This window comes from Patiria miniata, unplaced genomic scaffold (genome assembly GCF_015706575.1).
Source record: "Patiria miniata isolate m_02_andy unplaced genomic scaffold, ASM1570657v1 HiC_scaffold_19, whole genome shotgun sequence".
Taxonomy (NCBI): domain Eukaryota; kingdom Metazoa; phylum Echinodermata; class Asteroidea; order Valvatida; family Asterinidae; genus Patiria; species Patiria miniata.
Window position 1 is genome coordinate 5,041,777 of NW_024037057.1, and position 18,777 is coordinate 5,060,553.

The 18,777-nt window shown below is 40.7% G+C and overlaps 2 protein-coding genes across 2 annotated transcripts in view; both read left to right on the plus strand.

Moving 5' to 3' along the window:
- Positions 1–1,608, plus strand: part of LOC119726055 (MAM and LDL-receptor class A domain-containing protein 1-like) — a 196,551-nt gene extending 194,943 nt beyond the window's left edge. Inside the window, exon 164 of the mRNA XM_038197672.1 lies at positions 541–1,608. Within this exon, the coding sequence (XP_038053600.1) occupies positions 541–645 (105 nt within the window). The 3' untranslated portion in view covers positions 646–1,608. The remainder of the gene's footprint in view (positions 1–540) is intronic.
- Positions 1,609–4,759: 3,151 nt separating this feature from the next.
- LOC119725355 (dnaJ homolog subfamily C member 5-like) lies at positions 4,760–11,267 on the plus strand. Its single transcript, XM_038196753.1, has 5 exons — positions 4,760–5,025; positions 6,159–6,240; positions 7,420–7,476; positions 8,685–8,837; positions 10,709–11,267. Exons 1-5 carry the CDS (start codon positions 4,952–4,954, stop codon positions 11,063–11,065), a joined length of 723 nt encoding a protein of 240 aa, XP_038052681.1. The 5' UTR covers positions 4,760–4,951; the 3' UTR covers positions 11,066–11,267.
- Positions 11,268–18,777: the final 7,510 nt, after the last annotated feature.

Here is an 18,777-nt window from a genome sequence, read left to right on the forward strand (position 1 = left end):
GTACCAGATTCATGTCTTAGGCCAAAAAAAAATAATATTCGGTCTCTGGTCAGACCAAAGTTCTGGAATTGACGCGGCCACGCGGCTTTTTTTTTTTTTTTTTTTTTTTTTCTTCTTCAAGCTTGGATTGTACAGACAAGGTGGGGTACTATTTTGCTTTTTTGGTGTCCTCATGTACATTGGTGTCCTCCATAATTTGCCTTGGTGCTTTCGATCATTTGCCTTGGTGCAATTTCCATTCCTTGGTGCTCTTTGGTGAAAAAAAAAATTGAGGAGGTGCGGAAATAGAGGGCGCTGTTGGAGCTACCACGGAACATTTTGGAAAAAAAAAGATCGACGCGCATGATTAAAATCGACGCACGCGCTGACCAGAGACCGACTTATTTTTGGGGGGGCCTTATCGTCATTTTTGCAATGACTGACCTTCATTGAGATGATAATATGAAGAAAAAAGTGGCGTCTGGTTGGCAACATTTTCTCCTGATTTTTTCTTCCCATTTTAAATTGTTGCCGTCGCCATTTTTTTTCCTTCTCTTTTAGCCGTCAAAAAAGAGAGGAAAGAAGGAGGGCAAGATTAGTTCCCTCGACAACCCCGTGTACGAAGCATCCCCCGCCGTGTTGCCACTCGACGAAAATGATTGCTAAATGATTCCTCGATTCAACTCCAGTTCAATTTTTTTTGTACAACTGCACCAAAGAACATGTATAAACTGAAGCAGACGATATGGTTAGAATAAGATGAAATTTTCAAAACAAAATCAGTTGTTTTTCAAGTAAGTTAAGAATTACAATAATTGTATTGTGTCTTTGAAAAAAAATAACAATTTGTCCATTTGCGTGCTTGACAACTTGAGAGTTTGGCACTTCCATCAAAAAAAATTTAAAAGTTTTGCAGATGTGTAATGTTCCTCTTTCTTTATTGAAATATCAACCATGGATTATTTTGTCATTTTTATGCATTTGTTACTTTCTCGTGAATGATTTAACACTTGTAAACTGTTACATAAAAAGCTAAAAAAAAAAAAACTTTTAAGTTAACTTTCTTCTTTTGTTTATACTTAGTAGAAGATATATATTCAGAAATTGCTGATTAAGCAATTACATTGTTGAAATAGAATTACTAAAGCTTTTCTTGTGACATTATGCTAAGAAATTTCAAATTGAACACAAAAATACCATCTACGCTTAAAACACTTTTAAAACGTTGGCAGCAACTGTAAGTTTTTGGTTAAATTCCAAATATGCTTACTTTAAAACTGCTTATTATTTACACTTATATAGCTTCGAGGCTGCATTCTGCATACATTAAAAAGATCAAATTAACACCTTAAATGATTTTGCAATAAAGTATTTTACGCGAAACTTTGAGTTTGTTTTGAAGAGTGTTATTATACAATTCAATGCTATCTTAAAATGTTCATATTTGTAACTTTAAAAGAATTGTGTTTCTGTATCTTAAAAGTCTTCAGTACAACCGGCTGAAATAATTGTCAGTATTATTTTGTATTAATTAAAACTTAATCTAAGCTTTGTACATGCAGTATATTGTATTTTATCGTGTGAAGAAAAATGCAAGAAATTTTATATCAATTTTGGTGTATTTAAGAATTAGTGTTCCACTCGCATTGTTTAGTAAATTTGCATCTGGTATACAAGTAGTAGAAAGTAGTGGAGATTTTCAACGAAAGTACTGAAATATTAATAATTGTGTGATTCAAATATTTTCTTTTGTTGCTAAAAATGATCTCCTTTTCTCCTCATTTATGTTGTTTGTGCATTTCCTCAGCTATACATGAATACTGAAACGAAATCAATTTTTACGCTCAGAATATTTCTATAAACTCTTCAAACGACTGACCAAACCTTTTGTTAGTTCTCGTAGTATTTACTAATGAGGTCGCACTGCTGGCATATTCATGGGCGTCGCCGGGGGGGGGGGGGGGGAGGGGGGTGCAAGGGGGCACTTGCCCCCCCCCCCCGGAAAACGGGAAAACAAAGAGGAAGAGAAAAACAAAGGGAAAAGAGGTGCGAAGCCATCTTGCTGTTAATTTGATGGAGGGGGGGAGGGCAAATGCTCCCCTGCTCACGCTCGGAAAAAAATGATAAATTGAGAATATAATGAAGAACTTAAAGGAGTTTGGGGAAAAATTTGCTTCCCCCCCCCCCCGGAAAGAATATCCAGGCGACGCCCATGGGCATATTTCAGCTTTGGCAGGAGCTTTTACATGTCACTTGGTGGTTGGTCTGTCTGTCTGTCAACGGAAAATTAATCAAAAGTATGGTGTTCCATATGTGCCATTGGCGTCGCATTTGTCGGCGTCACATTTTTAGGCTCTGGCAGGGATCGTTTTGGTCGATAAATTTCATGCAAGACTTTCACGCAACATATGGCCAGAGCTTGTTGTGCACTCGCACTTTAAAGAAACAACGTTGGTGTAAGTGCGTAAAGGCTTTAAATTTTGATTATTTAAGGGCCCATAATGTAAGATGTTTTTAATGCCATCCTTGCAAATGTACCTTTGTGTCACATTTGACTCTATTTTCAGTTTTCGTTTTGTCATTTACAAAGGTATTTTGGTGCCTTTTTTTGGTTTTTATGCTCATGCGAATTTCTATATTCAGAAGCAAAGTGTGATGACATTTCAGGCAGAAACCTTCATGTTTCAGCACCAAAAAGTGCAAGAATTTTGGATATTTTGCTGTCGTAAATTTTCTTTTTTGGGGGTGATTCATTTGTGTTAGTACGTGGCAGTAAGACAATGGACAAGCATTTCTCACAAATATTTTCAATGAGCAAATTGTTGGGCTCGCACAGTTTGAACAGAAAAGCCCTAAATATAGAAGTGTCTTCCCAAATTTTAACTTAAAGATGCGCACTTTTCAATACAAATTAACCCCCAAAGGGATATCCATTAGTTTTCATACATTTAAGAGGAGTAGAAAGTTGCACAAAATGTGTTCCTCACTAAAATTCTTCCCAATGGACTCTTTAAACTATTTCAAGATCTGTTTACCAAATATTTTCTAGGGCAGATATGGTGTAACAAAAATAATTTGTCCCGATATTTTCCGGATGTTTTTTTCTTTTCAAATTTTGGATACCACCATTTTTTTTTCAATGAAGTCGTAGAGGGCGCTTGGGGAAGGACGGCTTGGTAAGTATACATTAAAATTTGCATGATTGTTTTTGTCGGTGGCTTTCATGAAGAAACTAATTAATGAAACTTCTTTTTTATATATATAGTATCCGATTTTCGGCGAAGGAGGGGGGGGGGGCTGGGAAAGCTCTCGGCTAGGCTCCGCGGAAACCATTAAAAACAATTTGCATTACCTGAAAAAAAGTTAAACCAGGCGGCTCATCTGGATACAAAATTAAGCATAATAGACATTATGTAGTCTACCTTGAATAGAACTTTTACTTTGATATGAAATTCATTTGACATTAGTTCGCCCCTTGACTTGAATGGATGAAAAGTGACTTGGTTTTCTTGATTTGTCTGTTCAATGAAAACTAAGAAAGCTGCCTTTTCCCCACATAACTGTCCTGAGAGGAACAGTGGCCGATTTGTTTTATTTTCCACCATTTTGTTTTCGTTCACATTAATGAAACCGAGAAGGGAATCGTCCGGCTTTTGAAGAAGAAAAAAAAGGAAAATTTTTGCCAGGGACTCTTTTCCTGACACAAAATTGTGTCCGAAGGAGCCATTACCCTTTCTACATAGCTACTTGGAAAAGAAGATAATAATCCGATTCTTTTCAGAACCACACATACTCACAAAAGAGATTTATTCACATGGGTGCTACCGCAAACTTAACTTGTCTTAGTATTTTTCCACTATGCAATCTCAAGATAATAATTGACAAAATTTGCAAATATATTACAAAATGTATGAATAAAAAGTTGGGGGGCGGCAAAAAAAGGAAGTGGGGTGGGGACAAGAAAGTGGTTTTTTTTTACTCGGCTGGTGCTTCATTAAAGAAATGAAAATTGGCAAGTCCCCTCCACATATGTTTATGTTTGTGGACATTCCTTTGGCTGTGTAGTTAAGAAGAACGGTCCCCTATAAAAAAAAAATACAGAAGAAAAATATTTTACTTGTGCTGTGAAATCTCTTTTCAACCGGAATTTCAATGATGATTTCTTTGAGTGTTATATTTTTTACTCTTCATTTTGCGACCAATAATACCCTTCCCCTAAAATGTCTCTAAAACTGCTTTTTGAGAGAGGGGGAAACCTTGTGTGGACCTCAGGGCAAGTCGGCCACAAAACGACGTCACTACTTGCACTGGCTTGCACCACTCTTGCACCGTACCCGCACAACTGAAACAGGGTCTGCGCGCTCGGAAACGCCCCCGTTAAGGAAGGGGAAACGTTTTGTTCTTTGACTGAACTGAGTTCAGGCTAAACGAGGAAGAATTCGTTCTTGCAGTGGCCCATTTTTTTAAGTACAATATATTCCAATTCTATGATAACTGTGCTTCACTGTCAGCTGCGCCCAAAAAAAGTTTGTATAAAATTCCCGTTTCTATTTTTCACCCATATTCTAAGTATTGCAATTTTGGGGGTTTCCAAGGTCATTAAGAGTGTTGTCTTTCCCAGTGCTCAAAGTGCATTACCAGTGTGCTATCGGTTTGTGCATTGCGCCATTTATGGGATCGCGATAAAGATACGAGGTTGAAAAAGGCACCCACTGTGCGCATTGGGAGATTTTATAGACTGCTACCCTATAATTGACGCAACATAAAACGATACAAACGAACAGGGTACCAGACTGTAATGTAAATGGTCAAAGGTATGTATGCGATTGATGCGAGTGGAAGAAAACCCGTTTCGAAATGACAAAGTTTAATCAGATATGTGCGCATTTAGACAACATTTTATGACTTGCTGAATGGTTAGTTGGATTCTAGCTGCTCGTGTTTTCACTTATCGAAAGGAGAGAGGAAAAAGATGACAGGGGGGCCGGCGGAGACGACCGGTGATGGCCACGCGCACGGCGCCGGCGGAAGAGAACGGTCAATGAGGTAGGCCTATCCAATCTCTCGGACTTTCCGATCTCGATCTATGACCACGAGAAATAGAACATTTTTTGTATGACCTTTACAATTAGTAAACAGTGTATGATTGATGGTTTAGACAGTAACAGCAGTTTGACGTCCCGAAATACTTGAATGCTTTTGAAATGATTGGAAGATTTATTGAGTTCTTAATGCTTGAATTGAAATTGGATTTGTCATGTTTGTATTGATTCGTGGTGATGATGAATTGTCTAGAAAAGCTATCACGGGATTAACATAATCGGTAATGAATATTCATAAATTTGTGGACTCTGGAGTTAAAAAGAAGGTTACGTAACACATGCACAACTGACTGATTGATCTACTAATTAAATATGTTATGTAGATTAATCCTCGTGGGTTGTTGGGCAGGCAGGGCCCAGGGGGAGGGAATGGTGGGTGAATATCGCTCACCATTGTGAGTGTTGAATTGTTTAATGAATGTGTGATGACTCAGACATCATCATGATTTATTTAGTTGTGTATGATGGGAAAGAATGTAGCAACCTGACGCCACTTTCATACATCATCTCAGTGAAGGTCATTCATTGCAAAAATGACAATAATGACGATCTGTCAGTATAAATGATGCACTATAAGTTTGCTCCTTTATTTTTTAGACCAATTAAAAAAAAAATCATCCAGTTCTCATCGAACCTGCTTCCTCTCTCCTGCCTGCCTCTCCATTAAAAAAAATATTTGCAATATAATTATGTGTTTTCACGCGCTCATCAAACTAAGCAAACCTTTGGCCGTGTTTGCAAGTTCAAAATCTGGTGACGGCTTCTTTGAACACAAAGTAACAGCAAAAGGAGTCCAGAAAATGGAAGCTAATCCACTGGTATCTGCCGTCTACGAAAACCTGTCATCTTGTGAGAGGGGAAAAAAGCCACGTCCTTCCTTTTCCCCTCCAAAAAAAAAACATGATGAGAAACATAGGTTGTTGTTTTTTTAGTTGGCCAATATGGTGTTTTTCATGGATATGAATTTCTACTGAATTAATTAGGCGTATATTTTTATTTTGGAGAAGAAGGTTTGTTGACTCTGAGTGATTTGTGAGTTCTGATTACCTTTTCTTTGGTGGTGTCTTTCTCTTCCAGTGCCTCGGGAGAGTCGTTATATGCAATCCTTGGTGTCGAAAAAGGAGCAGATAACGACGCACTCAAGAAAGCCTACAGAAAGGTCCGTGTATTGCTTGTTCGTTGGTTTTGGTATGAACCCTCCTGCTATCTGAACAGTCACAGACATTCAAACAATCACTCCTCTTCCCCCGCCGTGCCTTGTACACAGGCTAGTCGCCAACAGTCAGATCATATTTCGAGCAGTCTGACTAGTCAAATTCAGTCAGCAGACAAAAGAAGGAAACTGGTAGGCACAGCTGGCTTATCAATCACCCCCAGTCAAAGGATAGCTGTATCAAGTTACATAAACAGTCACAGCCAGTCAATCCTGCTTTATGTACATGTAGGCTGGGAGCTCTTAACTGTTGAAAACAGTCACTTGTTTGATTTTGACTGAAAGGCCAACTTGGCATGGAATGTATAGGAGGGTTAATTATTGATAGTTTTTGATAGCCTTCCTTTGATAATTCAACCCAACTCCTCCAAGATCGTAGGTAAATTCACCGGGCAATTTTGAATTTGAGTGGAGTCAGTCAAGTCCAGTCACAAAAGCTTCAGTTTTGTGTTTGATGCTTCATAATGTGACAAATGTTGGTCTTATAACTTCAAAGTCACTTTTGTGGAGACCAAAGTTTTTGTTTTGTTTTCCCGCAAAATGTCAACATCATCTCTGGCTATGGCCCTAGCTTTGGTTTCAAAATCTTGAGAAGCCTTTAACCCTAAACCTCCTCAATTCTCCTCAATCCTCCAGGCCGTTTTGGAGGATTTTGGAGGATTGAGGCTGAATGGCAAAGAGCTGTCAATTGATTTTAGAGGATGCATTGTGTCGAGTTTGTAGGCTTTATACCCAGCATGGTTTATGTTCAGTCATGCATAATTGAGCCCTGTATTATGCTCGATATCATCCGCACTGCTTCTGAATGTTATCGGCACTAGCTCGACCCATTCATGCCATTAGCAGTGATTGCTGGAGCATTTTGAAGGATTTAGGCAATGGTCAGCCCTCCACTGAACAAACTCAAGAAATAATTGGAAATCCCAATGTCAGGTGCCTAAAATCTCCCAAAGCCACAGCTGTGAGTGACGCCCAGATTTCTAAAACCTCCTAAGCCTTTGATAATGAGAAAATTCCGCATACAGGGTTAAAAATGGAGTACATGTATTGGCAGAAATTGAACTTGGAATTGGACACAACGGAATTTGATAGCTAAAAGAGGTTTTTTTTCTTGTTCTGTTGCAGTTGGCCTTAAAATACCACCCGGATAAGAACCGGGATGACCCAACCGCTGAGGAAAAGGTGAGAATTAATAACACAGAAAAGAGAAGTGTCTATTCCATGGTTTTTGTTAGCTTTGATAAATAATTCCATCGATTTATATAGTAATTGACAACCTGACCCCAATACATGGTTTTTCTCAGTCGTTGACTTCTTTGGTATGTGCACGTGAGGACGATTTTGTTTTTTTCCTCACTCATACTGAATTTTGTATCCTTGTGGAGACATTTTTTGTTCTTGTGTAGTAAAGTCGAGTTTGAAAGTGAAGTTTCAAAATGCTCTTATTTTAACCAGAATTAATTTCCTTGGCTGAAATTCGCACTTAATATCCCTTTTCTAAAACTCTTCCATTTGCGACCTGGATCAACCCACCTTGGAAATTCCTAGTTTTTGAGTAAAATCCATATATCTATTTCATGAAAACCTTGTGGAGTCGTATTCATCTATAGAAATTGTCCTGTGGAGATGTATACAATCTTTTGTTCCCTATTGTACACACGTCTCCAGAGGGCACGGTGTATCAGATCACAAACTTGCAGAGAGCACTGACCAATACAGTATTTATCTTGTTTTGTACATGAAGTTTAAGGGTGAAACCTATTATTAGTTATATCGGACTTCCAAGTACATCAGAATAAAGTACCCAGATGACTACAGTATTATTTTTGATATTGCTTAGTCATCCGGGCATTTCAACACATTTCACTGGTTCCCGCTCAGTCAAAAGCATGGAAATTCACAGTTGTCAACCAGTCAACAGAGCGTAGTGCGCGATACGGTCGCACACACACACGCAGGGTATATGCACAAAAAATGGAGAATAATTTGACATTGGAGAACTAAAGACGCTGAAAAAGTGAAAATACATTGAAAGCAACCAAGATAAAGAAAATATTCTGCGAGCGAATCTGGCCAAAAAGAATCTACAACTGATTTGAGACGCAGGAAAAGCTTACGCTTATTACGCGGGTATTTTGTAAGAGTTTTAAGTTAACCTTCAATTTCAAAATCCAAAATGCCCAAAATCCCAGTTTTCAGAAATGGTCCAAGTGACTGGTTTTGTCGCTGAAGGGTCACAAACGTCTGTCATTATTGTTGCATTTTAATTATGGGTTCCTTTTTTATTCCAAAACCATTCCAAAAACCAAACAAGTTAACAACAACAAAAACCAAAGCTGTCTAGAAATACTTTTGTATCTGATGTGACTCTTTTTGTCTTTGAATTACAGTTCAAAGAGATCAATAAAGCTCACAGAGTCCTGACCGACGCTAAGAAGAGACAGATATATGATGACTACGGCTCGGTCGGTCTGTACATCGCCGAACAGATCGGCGAGGACAACGTGGATCTGTACTTCCTAGTCAACAGCAGGTGCTTCAGGGTAAGTATCAGGGTTATGGCCGGGTCATGCTTCATACAAATTTCGGTGCGAATTTTGGTGCGAAGAGAAATTCGTTAGGGTAACGGTGAACATCACAAAGACGCGTCAGCGAAAACGAACACAAATGGTTTTTGGAGTCGCAGGGAGTAAGTATTCATGCTGCCAAAAGTTTTAACAAATTTCAAAGTGAATGTTTTGGATTTCAGTAAACCTTCCAACTTTGACTTTCTCTGCCATGCAACGTAGGGCTGCTCTGAATATACTGAATATTGGAATATTCGGTCATCGACAAAATATCTGAATAACGTTTTTTTTTTTTTTTTTTTTAATTGTGAGGGATCTCATGGAGAAGACGAAACCCACTCGCGACCTTATTTTAATCGTTATTTTAATGCGCGGATTTATTGCATGTCAAGTGCCACGCTTTTGTTGAAGGCCATGTTTGCGTATGATTTTTAGAGCTTCCATGAGGAATATTAGCTCAGATTTCTTCTTTAAATCATTCAGATCTCAGCGAGCGCGGAGTGGGAAGCCCTTACAGATTCAAATTTTGAATTCTAAATGGTAGTGCAATCTGAGGCATTTCCTGGCCACTTTCCCCTAAATTTGTGATCAAAAGTTTATCAGGGCGAACACTGTGAACAGAATACCATGGGGATCATCCAAGGTTAAATTTGTTGGCGGGGATATTTTTAGTTTTGTTTTTTAATTTCTGAGCAGAACTCGTCACAGAGCGGGGGTGGTTGGTTCGAACACCCCTCCCCCCCCCCCCACTCCCCCAGCGTATAGGCCTGACTGGTTTTATTGACTTTTTAGTGAATAAAAACAATGTAATACAATGAACTGCAGGCGCTACTGAGCCAGGGAGATATTACAATTGTGTATTCCTTCTGTGTGTCAGTGTGTGCATGTTCCATTTTTGTAACCAAACTTGTAACAGTACAGTGATTAGACTCAGGCAAACGGTGCAAGTGACAGGCCATGAATGTTAAAGTCTTTATAAATCGGGTGGCATGGGTGGCTTGTGCGTAAAGCGCTCGCCTCTCACCAAGGTGACCACAGTTCGAATCCTGGCCGTGGATCGCATGTGAGTAGAGTTGTGCGTTGGTTCTCTCTTGTGCCACGAGGGTTTTTCTCCGGGCCCTCCGGTTTTCCTCCCTCCGGGAAAAAATCAAACACGTTCGACCTCAGGCTGTGCTCCGTGGTCATATATGGGTCGATGTGGCCGGCAGCCAAAGGCACCTTTACGTGCCAGCGGCCCGACCACGTTGTAGCCGCGTCCTTCGCAATTCAGCATCCCAGCTGCGAGTAAGGATGATTAGCCTCCCAAATTATTATTATTATAAATACACTAGGCCAGCTCACTGGTCCTCAGAGATATTGTGCCTACCGAGCCCCTGTGGATGATTTAAACAAACTGCCAGGATACCAGGGGTATCGCGCAAGTTTTAAGGCAAAAAAAAAAATAAGTCGGTCTCTGGTCAGCGCGCGCGTCGATTTTAATCATGCGCGTCGATCTTTTATTTTTCCAAAATGTTCCGCGGTAGCTCCAACAGCGCCCTCTATTTCCGCACCTCCTCAGTATTTTTTACCAAAGAGCACCAAGGAATGGGAAATTGCACCAAGGCAAATGATCGAAAGCCCCAAGGCAAATTATGGAGGACACCAATATACAGGAGGACACCAAAAAAGCAAAATAGTACCCACCTTGTCTGTACAATCCAAGCTTGAAGAAAAAAGGAAAAAAAAAAAAAAAAAAAAAAGCCGCGTGGCCGCGTCAATTCCGGAACTTTGGTCTGACCAGAGACCGAATATTTTTTTTTGGGGGCCTAACTTGCAGTATTTTTTGTTTGTTTTTGGTTTGATAACAGGTTTGCTGTGGCGTCTGCTTCTTCGTGACCTGCTACTGCTTCTGCTTCTGCTGCTGTCTCTGCTGCTGCGGATGCTGCGGCAAGTGCGCCCCCAAGGAAGAGGAGTACACGGAGGAGGAGTTTGAAGAGATCCTGCGAGGCATGCAGGACAACGAGATCGGTGACCCCGCGGTGAGGGACGTGGAAGTGACCATCACGGTACAGCCCGGCGCCGACGCCTCGGCAGCACGCAGCAACATCCACGACGTGCCTCCGTATAAGACGGCCATACCCATGCCGGCCCCGGAGGCCACGGAAAAGACCAGCCTAAAGGCGGCCGAGGTGGTTAACACCAGCTACGTGGTGGAAAAGAATTAAATGTGGGGGTGGGAGGGGCAATACTAATAAAGGGGAGGGAGGTGCGATAATAGCTGATGTTAAATTGAGTGTTGCACAATTCGGTTTGCTTTTTTTTTTTTTTTTATGTCAGACACAGTACGAGGGTGTTGTTTCTATTTGACCTAAACCAAAATATCACTCTTCTGTGACTGTGCAGACTGATTTACCCGTTGATAATATTCTTAGAAACCATTTTTGGGGTCGAAAACAAAATGTGAATAACAAAAATTACCATGTCTATAAAGCATTCTATGAAATTAACGCCTCATTACACGGAGCTGATTGGTGCAAAATTGTTTTGCTTTTTAGTGCAAAACAGGTGGAATTTCATCGTTTTTTGCTTTTTGCTTTTTGCTTGACAAGTTCATTTTTCTAAGCGACATTCTCTGCTTTATTTTACAGCAGTTCCATAAAAATGGTCCTCAGTAGTTGTACACCAGTTAACCAATGAGATTTCTCCTTGTAAATTACAAACAGCGCCCTCTGTTGATCTGTTAGGAATAGTTACAAAATCATTAGACTGGTTCCCAGTCCCTCCGTCTTCAAATCTGACTTTGATATTTTAATTGGGGGGGGGGGGGGGGGGGGGAGCGTAACGGGAACCAGTGAACAAAATCATCAGGAATCTATGTGCAATTTCTGAATCATGTATCATAAAATTCCGAATCGAATGTTATGTAAATCGTAGTTAAAAAGTTGCCGTGTAGATGTGATGCATTGTACTATGTTACTATGGCAACAGCGCTTGACTGGTACCCAGCACAAGTCACTTTTTGTTCAGCTGAACATCTTTCGATCCAGCATCACCATTGTGTGAAAATATTTTTTGAAGTGTTTTGGAAAAACGGGTGCATACCTATGTTCCCCAATACCGATGTTCCCCAATACCGATGTTCCCCAATACCGATGTTCCCCAGTACCGATGTTCCCCAATACCGATGTTCCCCAATACCAATGTTCCTCATCCTAAGGATTTCGGGGAACATCGGTATTGGGGAACACAGGTATTGGGGAACATCGGGTAGACCCCGGAAAAACACTGAGCATTGGCAAAATAACCGAAGCATTGAGTGTTGCGTAGCCTTCGCTCGTACGTCTCGCCCTGCAAACAGGACGCTGGGAAGGGCTGATCTCTTCGAGCTCTCATTGGATAGATTTTGCGTGACCTGTGATGTAGCATGCAGTACACAACTGTGTTTAACATACGTGGCGTGAGCTAGCTGCATGCGAAGGTCATGATAAGTTACCCATAATGCAATCCGTACTTCCTTCACAAGATTCTGTGAAGAGACATCAGCCCTTCCCAGCGCCCTGTTTGCAGGGCGGGGGTACAAGCGAATTGCGTAGCCTCGCATTATGACTTATGCTTATGTCTGTTCTTCTTACAGGATTTTAAAAAAAAACACTAAAAAAAACACGATAAATTTTTCGTACATAGTCAACCGTTGTTGCTAAAAATAAATTGGCATCTGCATTGTAGGTGTTGCTGTATAAGAAAATGTCTCTGATTCTGGTCAATAGAGGGCGCTATGTAAATAGATAATGTTAGAGCAAGTTTGGGCAAGGACAGTGGGTAGCCATAGTTCGAATACCTTCACCTGAACGCAGGACAGTTGGACTACTCTAGGCGACTATTTAGAACCGGAGTCTGGGGAATGGTTCCATCACAGGTAACCAATAGCTGCGCGCATCATAACGCACAGCGGGGAGCCGGGCTTAAGACGTTTTGTGACTAGCATTCACACATTGCTATAGAGTACCGAAGTGTGACGTCATTTTAACACGGGAAGTGTGGTGCAAACTGATGGAGTACGTGCGCGTGTTGGTTCACAGGCTGAATCACGCGCTAATGTCTTGGAGTAATTGCAGAATACCCCGCCACTCGGAAATACACCCCTAAATTCTCTGGCTACGAGGTTGGAATAACTGGAAAAGAAACAATTCAAGTCCATTGCCAGCTACGCGGATACTGAGTGGGGGTCCATTATTTGAGAACGAAGCAACACAAAAGGAATGGGAGTTGCTGAAAAAAATTCTAAGTCCAAACCAACCACCCTGTTGGCGGCTACGCGGATACGGAGTGGGAGTCCCCTTGAATATGCTTGAGAACGAAGCAACACAAAAGGAATGGGAGTTAATGAAAAAAATTCTAAGTCCAAACCAACTACCCTGTTGGTGGCTACGCGGTCACGAAGTGGGAGTGCAATGGAGCATGACGCATAGTACATACAAGTAGCGCTGAGAATGTTTATTGAGGTCAACCAACTGTGACCTCGTAGCCGGCTACGAGGTGGATAGATCGAGTGGCGGGGTATTCTGCAATTGTGCCAATGTCTTTTACACACATAATTGTGCCCATCATGTATTCACTTCGGTACTCTATAAGTGCGTAGGTGTACGCTTCGGTACGTCACAAATTATCTACAAGTCGACCAGTGGTCCTTGCCTGAACTTGCTATTAGTTAACCACTTTCAATTTCTTTTTCTTTAATGGCACATAGGAACAAAAGTTCCACAAAAAGGTCGGGAGGGGGGGGGGGCAGGGATAGTGTCAACATCTTTTGTATGTATACATGTGCCCCAACTTAAAGAAAATGAGTTGAAAGTCACTTGAGATGTTTTTGGAGTTACAGACACTTGAAAAATCCTGAAGAGAAATCAAAAGAAACTTTCAACAAGAGAGGGTGCTTTTTATGACTTCTTGGAGCCTTGTGCAGGGGGCACATGGCGTGCGCGTACTGGTTAGCGTTCTTATAGCAGGAAGCATGCACAGCTATATTTCTTTCTGAATGTGCACAAAGTCTCTGTGTGCGCGTCAGACGCCAGACTAAAAACGGGAGAAAGACTCATTTTTTTCCAATCAGATCACATATTTGATTGGGTCAGGTTCCCTTTCACAAGTGCTCGCTAAAGAATTTTGTTCATGCAAAAAAAATCTGTGCCTATAGCAACTATTAAAATGAATTTAACGCCCGGTCTTGTTCCCGACCTCCTCTCCTGTGTTTTGTTGGTTTTTCTACTATCCTGATCATAGGGTGCCATATCTTTGTACCATGCAATAATTATCCGATTATCAGAGTTCTCGTAAAAATTGTGCGTGTGTAAAGAAAAATAACGTTTGTTGATCATGAATTTCAAACTTTTTGTCGTCCTTATAACGCCTACCAGATCATCTCCAAATATTTCGGGATTTTCTTTTTTTTGGACAGAGAAATTAAGGCCATTTGGTTTGCTTTTTGAAACGTAAAAATATTCAGGTCGGTCTTCAAAATTTCAATTTCAGCAAGCGTTATTTTTCTCTTATTATTAAGTTTTCATTGTGTATGTTACTGGCTCTGCGTCTCAAACTGTAATCCATTTCTCCTTCGAAAGTACTAAAAAAAAAAGCTCTAAATTTGCTTCTTATATGTGTATATTTCATGAGCTGGACTATAGTTGAAAATATATCGCCAATGGGAGACTTTTGAGACGTTGGTGGCAGCATAAACACCGGTCGTTTTCTATTGTTTTTGTCATGTTTAAGCTAAAGCGTGCATGCTCAATATGATGCAAGCAATGGAAAAAGGACCGGTATGTTTGCTGCTACCAACGGCTCAAAAGTCTCTCGTTATCTAGTAGATCTATCCCTTGATAATACAATGTAACTTTGATTAAAATGTAACGAAGGTGAGGATTTTTATCAATTAAACAAATTGTATGTGTAAATTTAAGACAGAATCAATTGTGGAAATGTCAAGTTTGAACGAGGAGCGTTGGTCGACTGCCAGCCGCGGCTGGTGGCCGATTCGTAACACACGTGCCTATAACTGTAGCCAAACTGTGGTCATTATAAAACTCCTTGGGTCCTACATGTACATGTTAAACTCCGTCACACAATTGACCTATCGCCATCTGCCTAGACAACCCTATGGAATTTTGTACGTTTAGTTTTGTTTGTCTCAGATTTTGCGCGTTCCGCGTCCATTTGTATAATTTGGACAATATTTGACAAGCTGCGTTGACGAGATTCTACCGCGATAGGTTAGTGAGGTATTCGTGGCTATAGACGAATCCGGGCTATTACTGTACACTCACAGGGGTACCCTCAATGGAGAAGCGATTGTGCACGCTTTTGTACGAAGCAACTGCCCCGTGACAGATTATCGGAACAATAGCTAGCACAATACTGTCGCCATTGAAGGGGGCCTGGCCTTTGTGATAGAAATGCTAACGAGTCCAGATTGGTTTATTGAAAAACTGGCAGTGGTTTAAAAAAGGTCTTTTCGAAGCGAGTATACATGTAGCTTATCAGGATGGGTGTTTATCTTCAGTTTCCTTGGCATATGAAACGACTAAGAATATTTCTATTCCCCCCGGATGGGATGCCAATTCATCACTCCCCAGCTAATACTGGGTGAGTAAAAAAAAAACCAACGAAACCCAAATGTCGGGACTATTTTAGTGAAGTTCTTCATGTAGCACTTTGAAAATCGACGATATGAAAGCCCAATTCATAAGCTTTCTTTTAGTACAAGAATCACTCAAATCACACATGTACTTTTCAAGTTATGGAATTTTAAACACAACCACCGTTTTAAAGTTCTGTCCACGGATCACAAAAAAAGGCGTGCGTTCTTTCAGCAAAACGAAAACAATTCACACACATCCCTTTGTGATTTGTTTTCGTTTTGCGCAAAGAACACTGAACTTTTTTGTGATCCGTGGACAGAACCTTAAAACGGTGGTTGTGTTTAAAATTCCGTAACTTGAAAAGTACATGAGTGATTTGAATGATTCTTGTACTACAACAAAGTTTATGAATTGGGCTTTCATATCCTAGATTTTGAAAGTGCTACATGCAGAACTTCACTAAAACAATGGTCCCGACATTTGAGTTTCGTTGTTTTTTTTTTTTTTACTTGCTCTGTACTGGTAACTCATTTATACTCCTGGGCGGAGCTGCGGAAAGAGGCAAGTTGGGGTAATGTAGCTTGCCCAAGGACACATCATAATCTAGTGTATAAACTGTTATCCACATGAGTGGGTTCGATCAAAATAATATTGAAACTATGGACATCTACAGTTCTTGATTGAATTTGAGCCCATCTCGACACCGCAATTCTAATTAGCCAGTTCGTTGGTGCATGGAGCCATTGTAAACCTAACCAACTCTGAATCTAACAAAATCAAACACATTCTATTTTTCTTGTATTTTGTAGGATCCAGGACTGCGTGGTCCCAGCTTTCATACATGGCTTGAATCCCACATGTTGTTTTGGAAGTGCCGTTATTTTTTTTTTACTGTGGGGTTTTGTCAGATTCAGCGAGTTTTCCTGCGAATTTCTTTTGCCAAGCTAGTCTGGGTTGCTCCATTTTTATTTGCAGTGTCTTTATACCACTTTCACTTTAGATCTTGTGCGTTAAGGCGGAGCTGGAGGGCATTGTGTTGCATGGATATGCACAAGTAAGCCTATTGCCATTCAGTGTTACTTCCAAGTAACAGAGAACACTCTTTCTTCGGGTCTATTTGATTTTCGCAATTTCATAATTTGGTTTATTGTAGTCCCAAACTTCGACATGTAAACATATCAACAAATATATCCACTATTCAGGCTTTCAAGTTTTCCTAACTTTTCCTACTTTTTCCTTGAAATTCCTTCTTTTTTGTCCCACAACTCTGAAAAACGAAATCTCATTGAATATTTTTTTTCATAACAGTGTTACACACTGTCATATGTGAATCACACAATGAAGGGCTTGGGCGCAGGAGTACTGCAACTGTACTTCCAAGAGCTTAGTTGAGGATGGAGCACAAGTGTTGTGAGTACAGAGCATGCCACATGAGGCTTATGATGCTGTGGACATCGGTGAAGATCAACAAAAACTACTCCCGAAAGCCTGAAAAAAGTCCTACTTTTATCCTGATTTTGTCCTCCAAAGCCCTACTTTTGTCCTTTTTTGGGGGGGGGGAAAATGATAATCCTACTGTATTCCTACTTTTTCACCTGGGTCTGCTTGAAAGCCTGCCTATCACATAATTTCTTGAGTGTGTAGAATTGATAAACGAGTTGATAATTTATTAATTAGATCTGACTGCCATTTTGTTTTTCACTCTTAACCCTTACTCTCTGAGGGTAGTTTACTGCATGTCAGTTGGTTATGCCAATGCCCTCCAGCTGCAGTTAATTGGAGGATACTTTGATGTAGCAGTGAAGGCTCCAATTGGCAGGAGTTGGAGGCCCTGGAGGGTGCCTGATACTGACCAGCTGGGGGCACTTGATTGTTATCAGAGGACTCTCATTGTTCTCTGTGGCATGTATTGAAGTGCCTGTCCAGTTACCCTTGAAATGACATGACAGATATTGGAGGGCCATGCAAAAAAATAGGAGATTTTCTTGAGGCACATATTGGCATGCGTTGGAGGGTCTAGTAGGGTAAGGGTTAAAGTTCATATGTCCATGCTGCGCTGAAAATTCCACTCAGTTGACTCTCCCTGCTTGCGAAGTACCAAACGAACATTTCCACTCTATTTCGTCTTCCAACAATTTTCATTTCATTCCATGTGTAAAAAGTAACATGAATTTAGAAGCGGGATCTTTCTTACTGGACATCTATTTAACATTTTTTGAAAGGTTGATCCAAAAATTGACAGGAACGGGGCTTGAACCTGCGACCTCCAGCCGGGTCTATCCCCGCTGCAGTCAATTTCTGTGTTCAACTTTTCAAAAATTGTTATAATTCACCGTGTCCCTTTGTGGTTCATTTGAAAATGTATTTAACATGTTACTTTTTGGCCAAGTTCGGGCAAGGACCATTAGTCGACTAGTGGTTGATTTGTGCCGTACCTTACGCCTGCGCACTGATAGCAACGTGCGAACGTCTCTAGTCAAACGCTGGTCAAAATGTCATCGCAAAACTTCCGGATCCTGGCTCTCTGCTTGCGTTAGGAATGCGCGCAGCTATTGGTTACCAGCGAAGCAACCAACCCCAGTAGGCTGGTTCCAAATAGTCGACTAGCGTAGTCAACCACCGTTGACTAGACAGAGTTTGGGCAATCGTTAGTCAACCGTTGGTCGACTATAGTCCTTGCGCGAACTTGGCCTTTGTTGGACAAATTGTAATTGAGGGTGATGTCTCACTGTACTGTACAGCTCAAAACTTTCCCCCCAAAAAACCCCAACTCCCCCAAAACCAGCAATTTTGATTTGAAAAATCATTTGTTTAGGGTGTCAAAAAGCATGGACATATGAATCTTTCCCGTTGTGACTACAGTGAGTATTCGTTTTCTTTTAATTCAGGAAACTGAGAGGGCCGAAACGTTTCGGTCTCAAAGGCAGAAAGGTCCTGCAAGGAGGACCAAAGAGTTGGGCCCTCTAAGTTTCTTGATTTGTACGTTTCACAGATCAATCCAGTCAGTAAGCAGTTACAGCAGTTTTATTCATTTTCATTTTCTCCAGCCCACCCACCCACCCTGCCACTTTAACACAGCACCTATTTGTATATAAGCACTGATGAGGATAACCAATTAGATGTGAAGGGAGCTTAGTATTTGGCCCAAGTTTCATAGAGTGCTTGAACCACATAAAATCGCCGGTTTACAGTAACATTTATTTTCGGCTTAGCGCAAATGGTAGTCTGGTTCCCAGACCAAAAGATTCTGACTATTTTGACAAATCTTAGGTCAGGTAGCCGCCTTGGCTTAAAGTAAACGA